Here is a 9574-nt window from a genome sequence, read left to right as displayed (position 1 = left end):
ACCAGGTTGGAAAAGACCCATCGGATCGTCGAGTCCAACCATACCTATCAAATACTAAACCACTTGTTCACACTCAGGCAGGCCCCTCACTATCAGCAAGTGGACAATCTCCCACACAGGCCAGCACATGTGCTGGTGCCGTTTTATTTTTTAATCAAAACAGTAAAGCAGCCAAACACTTGCAAACTGAACACTTCTGTAGTTAAACTGTGATTCAAACTGATCTTGTGGAGCAAGGCTCTGAGAGGAACACTTAAGAGAAATTGCTTTTCCAGTGAGACTTTCTTGGCTAATTTTCTATGAAAAAGACTAGGAACATGCACAATACATACAACATTTTTCTGTATAAATAACAGCCTCTCCAAGGCAAAAAATGCGGCTCCTCTCAGAGCTGTTCTCAAAGCCTGAAAAAGAACATCGGGCTGCCATCCATAGGAGGAGCCAGAAAACCCAACATCTTGAAGAGAGCAACCTCTGAAAAAATAAACATTTACTATTTTCCATTTGTTGAAGAACTGCTGGGGATTACACCCTTCTCAGCTGCTAAGAGCAGCAGTTAGCTAAGCAGAGGGGTATGAGCACAGCGAACAATTAGAGATTTGAGACCCTTTCCGTTTCCTTCTAATAGACTAGAGACTGTATGAGAAATACCTCACGTAAGACCAGTAGTGCCTTTCCATGGAGCAATCCCGAACTAAGTATAGAAAGCAAGCTTAAAAAAATCAGTGAAAACATCCCTCCATGCAGCTGATGGTCCAGAGCTCCGTTTCTTTACCTATGGAAGCTCAGCTGGTTGCAAAGCAGGGAAAAGACGGCAAAATACTTGTCCTCTTTATTTTATTTGTGCTAAGATTTCAAACACTATCAGCTTACCCTTCAAAGCTTAGGAGGAATCTGACCCTTGCGGTCCGCAAAGCCAGGGGTCAAAAAGAACAGAGGCTTAAGTACAGAAGAGTATAAAGAAAGAAAGATGAGAAAGACATCAGACAAAAGCGTGGCAAAGTACTTTTACATAAAGCGAGATCTTTTTTTACTATAGAAATTATGGGATGTTGTAATTAGCAGGATTTGGCCAGCTGGGAGTGGGCATGAAGCACTGTATTATTAAAATTGGACTGAGGAAATATACCAGACCTTTAACTTTAATTATACTCTAAAAGAGCCTTGATTTCCTCAACCTGTGATCTCTCTCACGCATGCCAGCAGTTTAGTGCTGGACTGGAACAGTGACCACACACAGTGCACAGTGATTGTTACGCATTTGTATTATAATTCTTGCTAATAAAAACACATCTCAGAGAGATGTTGAGACAAAGTTGTTGTTTCTTTTCTTTGTCACAATTTTCTCTAAAATACGAATGTGATATAAAAGTATACTTCCTATAACCATATACATTACTTAAGAGGTTCTACTTCATTAGTAAAATAAGTGACAAAAGTCTGTGGCTCATTTGTTTTAAACAGAGCTGGTTTGCTACAAAACTAGAAAGCAAGAGCTTGCAATTGGAGCTCTTGTTATAAAAAAAATGGTATCCATAAAGTAATTGTGAGGGAGGACAGCTGAGAGAGGCAGACACTGAACCAGTTTATTGTATACAAGAGGACTGGTGGCTGATCATGTCCTGATGTCCCACTGATGGCCTTGTCTCTGCAGCTCTGTCGATGTGCTCCTGTTCAGAAACTGATATAGCAAACCCACCATAAATAAACTGCTGCCAACAAACCTACAGAGTAGATGCTGCTCAAAGCCCTTTTGAGTCCATGGAAAGAAGAAAATCTGTCGCCACCTTAGCTCCACGTTTGCTTGCTTTTGAGAGGATAGACCATGGTGCCCAACCCAACTGGGAGTCCTCTGGGGAGGGCTACAGACCCCAGATTTCCTGAGGGATGGGGTTTTATCAGCACCTCAGCCCCCACATCTTTTGCCACCCATTCAATGGGCTGTTCAGGGTTTCCTCAGTCCAGCTGGAGACCTTCAGCTCTCCCATGCATGGCCAAGGGTTCTCCATGGCTGCAGCCTGTGATTGTGCAGACCAGCAGGAACCAAGGTGTCTCAGCAGAGTCATGCTATGATTCCTGTGGAAACCTAACCCAGTTCTGATAATTCCCAGTTCCATGTACTAAAAATGAATGAGGTTAAGTAAAAATAATGAAGTTTTCAATTGTAATATGTTTGGAATCATTTTAATCTGCCTTCTAGTTTTGAGCCTTCAGGGGTCCCTTGTTCAGTTTTCCTTTGTAACCCACAGCATGAGAAACTAATCTATAAAAAATTAAATCAGAGATTCTCCTGTAATCTTGTGTTTCCCAGGGCTGGGCTCTCTGGGAAAACGCTATCAACACCATGTTCAGGATAAAACTGCTGGAGCTAGCAACACTGGAGCAATCAGTTTCCATCTCAAAGGATTATTGTAATTTAGGAGGAACATAGCGGCAGTAACATTACCTTCCGTTCCCTCATCTGGTGCCAAGGGACAGGCTAGGAGTGAGGACGAGGGGAAGGTCTTGATACACTTCTTGCAGGTCAGACGCTCCACTCCTTGGTTATTCAGTAATTTATGTCAACTGTCTGGGGAAGGAAACCTGTTTCTCTCTACGAATTCAACAGGGCAGGCCAGCAGGATGGCTTCTCAAACGTATTGGCCATAAAACTCCTCACCCACCTCTGGGCACACCAGCAAAGCCCGTGTGGTACTAGGGTCTGTTGGTGGGCAGCGGCGGGCAGGGGGTGGGGGGTGCTGTGGGGACAGTGACAGCTGTGGCTTTGGTTTTGGTGGACGGGGCTGCTGCGGCAGTGGGCAGCGGTGGCACCAGTGGCAGTGGGCGGTGATGGGAGTCGGCAGTGGGCAGCCGTGGCAGTAGAATCATAGAATCACTAGGCTGGAAAGGACCCACTGGATCATCGAGTCAAACCATTCCCATCAATCACTAACCCATGTCCCTCAGCACCTCATCCACCCGTCCCTTAAACCCTTCCAGGGAAGGTGACTCAACCCCCTCCCTGGGCAGCCTCTGCCAGTGCCCAATGACCCTTTCTGTGAAAATTTTTCTCTGATGTCCAGCCTGAACCTCCCCTGGTGGAGCTTGAGGCCATTCCCTCTTGTCCTGTCCCCTGTCACCTGGGAGAAGAGCCCAGCTCCCTCCTCTCCACGACCTCCCTTCAGGTAGTTGTAGAGAGCAATGAGGTCTCCCCTCAGCCTCCTCTTCTCCAGGCTAAACACCCCCAGCTCTCTCAGTCGCTCCTCATCAGGCCTGTTCTCCAGCCCCTTCACCAGCTTTGTTGCTCTTCTCTGGACTCGCTCCAGAGCCTCAACATCCTTCTTGTGGTGAGGGGCCCAGAACTGAACACAGGATTCGAGGAGCGGTCTCACCAGTGCCGAGTCCAGAGGGAGGATAACCTCCCTGGACCTGCTGGTCACGCCGTTCCTGATCCAAGCCAAGATGCCATTGGCCTTCTTGGCCACCTGGGCCACTGCTGGCTCATGTTCAGTCACTGTCGACCAACACCCCCAGGTCCCTCTCCTCCAGGCAGTTTCCAGCCAGCCTTCTCCCAGTCTGTAGCACTGCTCAGGGCTGTTGTGCCCCTTGCAGGACCCGGCATGTGGCCTTGTTGAACCTCAGTAGTGGCGGTGTCGGTGCTGACACTAGTGGGGAGCTGTGGGAACCATCAGCTGAGGGCAGCGTGCAGCTCGGCAGGGGCAGCTGTGGCAGCAGTGTCAGTGTCCGCAATGTCCCCCCCGTGTCCCCCCCCGTGTCCCCCCGCCCTGAGCGCGCCCCGGGGGCTCCGCGCCGGGTCTGGGCCTGAGCCGGGGACGCTGCGCGCGCGCCTCCGCGGAAGGATACGCGCGCTCCGACCACCCCCCTCCAAACCCCGCGCCCCTCTCCGGGCGGGCCGGGGGGGGGGGCATCCCCGCGGCTTCGGAGCTCCCCTCCGCACCGCCGCCGCTCAGCGGGAGCCGGAGGGGCAGAAGAGGGGTGGGGGAGGGCTAGAGGCGGAGGGGTGGGGGGGGTGCGGAGCTGCGCGAGGGAAAGGTGTCGGGGGTAGCAGGGACTATTTGAGGAGACCCCGTCGGGGCGGTGAGGGGCGGAGTGATCGCGGCCCCGCGCGTGGGGCGCCCTCCCGCGGGCTCTGCGCCTGCGCCGCCCCCGCGCCGCCCGCCCTCCCCCCGCCCGCAGCCGAGAGGCGCCGCGGCCGCCCCTGCCCAGCCATGGCCCAGATACTGCCCATTCGCTTCCAGGAGCATTTCCAGGTGAGCGCCGAGGGGATGGGGCTCCCCATGACCCCCCCCTACTCCCCGAGGTGTGTGTGGGGGCGCGGCCTCGCGGGGCTGGGGGCGCTGGAGGGGAGTGGGGCGCCTCTCGCGGCTGCTGTGGCGGGGGCACCCCCTTTCCCTTCCCTACTCCTCCTTCCCTTCTTCCCATCCCCTTTCTCTCTTCCCTTCCTCTCCTTCCCTTCTTCCCCTTCCCTTCCCTTTTTCCTTCCCCTCCTTCCCCTTCCATTCCCTTTTTCCTTCCCCTCCTTCCCCTTCCATTCCCTTTTTCCTTCCCTTCCTTCTCCTTCCATTCCCTTTTCCCTTCCCCCTCCATTCCCTTTTCCCTTCCCCTCCTTCCCCCTCCATTCCCTTTTCCCTTCCCCTCCTTCCCCCTCCATTCCCTTTTCCCTTCCCCTCCTTCCCCCTCCATTCCCTTTTCCCTTCCCCTGCTTCCCCCTCCATTCCCTTTTCCCTTCCCCTCCTTCCCCCTCCATTCCCTTTTCCCTTCCCCTCCTTCCCCCTCCATTCCCTTTTCCCTTCCCCTCCTTCCCCCTCTTTCCCTTTTCCCTTCCCCTCCTTCCCCCTCCATTCCCTCTTCCCTTTCCCTCCTTTTCCTTTTCACTTCCACTTCTTCCTCCCCCCTTTCCTTTTCCCTTCCCCTCCTTTCCCTTTTCCCTTCCTCTTCTTCCCCCCCCTTTCCCTTTTCCTTTTTCACTTTCCTTCTTTCCTCTACCAGGCTGCTGCCTCCATGCCTTTTCCCATCCCTCCCTCTCTCAGTCCCTCTCTCCATCTTCTCTCTAGTGACCAGTGACAGGACCCGAGGGGATGGCAGGAAAATGCTATGGGAGGGCTAGGTTGGACATTAGAAGCAGGTTCTTCCCTCAGAGGCTGGTGGAGCACTGGAACAGCTCCCCAGTGAAACCGTCACGGCGCCAAGCCTAACAATATTCAAGAAGCGTTTGGACAATGCACTCAGACACACGGTATAAATTTTGGGGTTGTCTTGTGCAGGGATAGGAGTTGCATTCGATGATCCTTGTGGGTCCCTTCCAGCTCGGGTCGTTGTGTGGTTCTGCCCGTCTGTCCCTCACGCTGTGCGGAGCGGCCGCGATTTGTGCAGAGTCACTCGCTGCCTGAGGTACCTCCCGGCCGCAGCTCACATGGGCGCTTTGAGCTGGTTGAGGGGTTGAGGCTTTTCTCCTTTATCAAAAGGACTGTTGGCCACCGGGTTGTGGGGGTTCCTGGGAGCCTCTCTGCGCAGCTGGAAATCGGTGAGATGAGGTGCAAGAAGCAATTTGGACTTGGAAGCTGCCCAGCCTCCGTCCCTCCTTCCAAGCATAACAATAGTAAAAGAAAACCATCCCTAGAAATGACATAGTTCTATTCTTAATAGCCTGTGAAACCCACAGTGCCAGTGTTGGAAAAGATCCATGACTAATGGATGCAGCACAGACAAACCGGTTTATCTGTTTCCTTGTGAACTGGTGGTGAGAGAGTGTTGTAAAGGGAGTGAGACAACAGCAGTCCCTGAACGTGCAGTTTGAGGCAGGAATTAAAGGAATTTGCTAAATGAATGAGGGAACAGGAAGTGGACTTGGCAAGTCATCCTCCTGTCTCTGTGCCGCCCCTTTCTGTCAAACCGTGCATCCATTTCAAAATACAAACGGTATCATCCGTCGGTGTGGTCTGTGTGCCACTTACAAGCATTTCAGCTTGGGGAATGGTTATTGCCGCTTCTGGCTCCTTCTGGGAAGCGTTTTTCTGCTTAACTGGAAGAACTGACCTGGTTACTCCAGAAGGAGCCCTAGCCTTATGAACGGTACTAGGGCTAGTGAGCTTCAGAAATACTTAATCTTGGTGTCTGAGGGAGCAGATGTGCCTGTCTACTCGGAGTTGTCACAGGTTAAGAGAGTTTACACTGTCACTTCCCCCCGCTGCCTGCCAGTGTCCAATGTGGCAGTGATTACAGTAACCTACAGTATAGCTGTCTGGAAAGGAAACTTGGGATCAAGGTGGTTTGGATCTCAGAATATCCTTAGAAAGATGCATGTAGTTCTTATAATTTAAAACTGGCAAACATAACCAGTCCTGCTGATTGTGTGTGTGGTCTGTGCAATGATGATGAGAATGTCACACTTAATGTCACAGTTGTAACGTGCCACTTTGCGTGTTAATTGACTGTTTCTGTGATAGCTGGTGGTGTGTGGCTTGTAACATTGCCACTGTTACCATTGTGGTGCTTCTGTTTTGGGTGGGGGGCTAGCAGCTTCTCAAGGATTTGTACTGAAGTCATAGTCTATTTTTTGCTACCACCTGTTTTTGCTCTTAAATAATTTGATCTTATTGAAGAGACTAAACCTGTGCTTGAGGGGCTCTTCCACGGCATGGAGGCTGCGTAGAGGAGCAGGGGAAATGTTGGGGACCCCTGCTGTTAACATGTAGGGCCAAACTCCTCTTCAGATTCACACTTTCCTGCTTCCACCCCTGAGTCTAAGCGTGGTGGTAGTTCCAAAACAGTACTCTACTACAGAGAACTGGAGATTAGTAGTAGCTGGGAGTAGGAATGCAGTCAGCTTCCTCAGCACTGCTGCAGTTGTCTTTACATGGTGGGATAAATAGGGAAATCAGAAGGAATGTGGGAACTGGTAGTGTTTGCTCTGGCTGGATATCTGCAGTACAGTTTTATCAGCACTAACTTAATATTATATATTGTAAACATCCAAAGTCAGGAATAAATGAATGTGGTGCTTATTGTTGACTGGTAGGGAATTCATGAGAAGATTATGCCTGTACTCCTCTTCATGATGCTTCACCATCGCCCATATTTAGCTTTATCAGCTTAATCTCTCTACCCCTCCCTATTACTTCCAAGAAATTGGTTTGGCTACAGTTAAATTCTTATATTTAAAAATAATGTAGCAGATTTAGTAAGCTCCTTTATGATGTTATATCCAAAACTGCACTGAATTTTTCTGTACCTTAAGTCAGTCTGTACTGTTTATACCTGTAGCCATTTTAATTAATATGGCCATAAGTAGTTAGAGTAGCTGTTAGCACTATAATTACTCAATTCCACGTTCAGCCTGTTGCTGATGAAACATGATTTCACTTAAATTCAGAGTCTTCCCAAGATAGTTGTATGTACTTTACTAAAAGAACTGAAGCATGCAGAAAGTGCTCTTCAGGGGCACTAGACGTAAGTTGTAGTGCTAAATACTGAACTCTCCCACTCTCTCTGGTTGGAAGTGGGTAAATGATAGTGTGAAGTGAAACAGCGATCTTGGTGCATGTAAAATTGGAGGAGGGCTGGAAATCAGCAGGCTGTTCACACTCTTTGTGAAGCTCATTTTGCTGTGGGTTGAACATCCTTCTGACGGAAGCGTAGCTCCAGGCCGGGACAGAGGAGTGACTGCTGATCACCGTGTATGTTGCATTAGAGGTTGTTGCAGCTTGTACGTTCAAGTGCTGTGTGAACTGAAAGATGGAGCATAGCTGCAGAAAGAGAAAGATATCCAGGTCTTGATGTGGTAGCAGTCAAGTTGAGAATGAACTCAGTCTTTGTTAGCTCTATTTAATGTGACTGAACATTTGGTTTTAGATGTGAGCTCTGTAGCTGTGAGTCTTCACAAATTCATAAACAACTTGCATCTAGCTCGTTCTTCCCACGGAGGATATGACAGTTAAGTCCCGTAGCAAGGGAGGGATAAGGATAAGGGCTTGGTTTGTATTTGCCTGGTGGCTGCCCAGCTGCAGCAACATGAACTGTGCCAGCCCTGCTGTAGTGAAGTACTAGCAGGCATCAGTTAAGCCACTGTGATTTAATAATGTTCTTAACTCCAGAGCTTCTGTTTCAGCAGTGAATTATAAATTATTTACCAGATTGAACCCTTCCAAGGGGATTGTAATTTACAATGGAAATGTTGTAAAAGACTAAATATGCTAGTGCACAGACTGGAAGCAATACCACTGGAATTCACTGATGTACAAAGTGTTCTTGATCTAAAATTAAACTTTTCCTTTATTTAGTCATTGGTTTGCTCTTAGAAGTTTGCCTTTGTCCCCTTTTGAGTTTCTTTCAGTTTTCATTAATAAAAATTCTCCTTGCCTGCAGAAAGTGCTGTTGCTTATATGAGGTCTTGGGTTCCTAGGTTGGGGGCTTCATCCCTTCGAGATCCATGTGTCTATCCACCTAGGCAGGGTTCTGCTTTCCCTTGAGTAACTAGTACACGCTCTTCGGCACAGCCAGCTAATGTGAAAAAAAGTTGTGTGCATAACATGCTCTTGATGCGTTAAGTTTTATGCATTGTAGTGCAGTGCTGAGAAGCTGAGGTATCCTGGTTGTAAAGATAAAGGATGCAGATTTACTTCTGTCATTTTTTGGATAGAACCACATTCTATTTGGGTAGTCTGAGATGTGAAGAATTAGGATGTTGTGCAATAGGCATGACTGAGCTGAAATGTAATGGCTTTCATGAGTTATCTTTGGCTAGACATACGAACTCAAAAGCACTCAGGATATTTGCAAGCTGTAAATGACTTTTTTGACTTGTATTCAAAAGGTAGAGCTAAATACCATGACTTGATTAATCTGTTTAGTGTTGAAGAGACTGTATTTGCTCACTGGGTTGAAAAGTGCCTTACACGTGGTAAGGAAACTCGTTTTATAGACGATATAATCCTCATCAGAGATGTACAGGAGCAGATTTTTGTATGCAAATACAAATATGCAGCTCCTTATTGAGCATGATTATAACTTTGCACAGTCGCACAGTTCCAAGAAACTTGTTTTCTTGGTTTCTGTTATGCTTAGTGGTATGTGCTTACAGAGCTTTTAGCAGGCAGTTATTAATATTTGGATACCTATAGGCTCTGTCCAAGCCTTACTCTTTTCTAATGGGCTTAAAAAACAATAGTTGATCACCTCTAAAAAGCATTTCTGCTAGAGCTATGTGGCATAAAGTTGAAATGGGATATTTAATGAGCTCTTTAGGGATCCTAAATTCACACAGGAGTTCAGTCCAGCATTTACCTGATGGCAGGTTTCAGGTATTGGAGTGTCAGTACTGAGCAGACATGGAGCTAGGCTGAAGTGTTTCCCATTAGAGAAATGGAGTCAGTCAAAAGACTGGTAGTATCAGTGTCTGAGCTAGTCTGTGCTGTCTCTGTCTGCATCTCTGCACTCCACAGAGAGGGAAATGCATTAGAAAGCCCACTGGAACTCTTTTGTAAAAGAAAAAGAAATCTCAACTCCATTTCTTAGCAAATGGTACCATGCTGGTAAAGCAATGGAAGAAAAATAAATCTTGGGTTAATAGTTGTAT

The 9574-nt window shown here is 48.3% G+C and overlaps 1 protein-coding gene across 3 annotated transcripts in view; it reads left to right on the top strand.

The window, feature by feature from the left end:
* The first annotated feature begins 4162 nt into the window (after positions 1-4162).
* CLTCL1 (clathrin heavy chain like 1) overlaps positions 4163-9574 on the top strand; it is a 35736-nt gene continuing 30324 nt past the window's right edge. For all 3 annotated transcript variants that reach the window (XM_069871202.1, XM_069871203.1, XM_069871201.1), the window contains exon 1: positions 4163-4250. In XM_069871202.1, the coding sequence (XP_069727303.1) occupies positions 4209-4250 (42 nt within the window). In that variant the 5' untranslated portion in view covers positions 4163-4208. The remainder of the gene's footprint in view (positions 4251-9574) is intronic.

This window comes from Phaenicophaeus curvirostris, chromosome 17, assembly GCF_032191515.1.
Source record: "Phaenicophaeus curvirostris isolate KB17595 chromosome 17, BPBGC_Pcur_1.0, whole genome shotgun sequence".
NCBI classification, from domain to species: Eukaryota; Metazoa; Chordata; class Aves; order Cuculiformes; family Cuculidae; genus Phaenicophaeus; species Phaenicophaeus curvirostris.
Note: the sequence above shows the minus strand (reverse complement) of the source record. Positions and strands in the feature narration are given on the sequence as shown.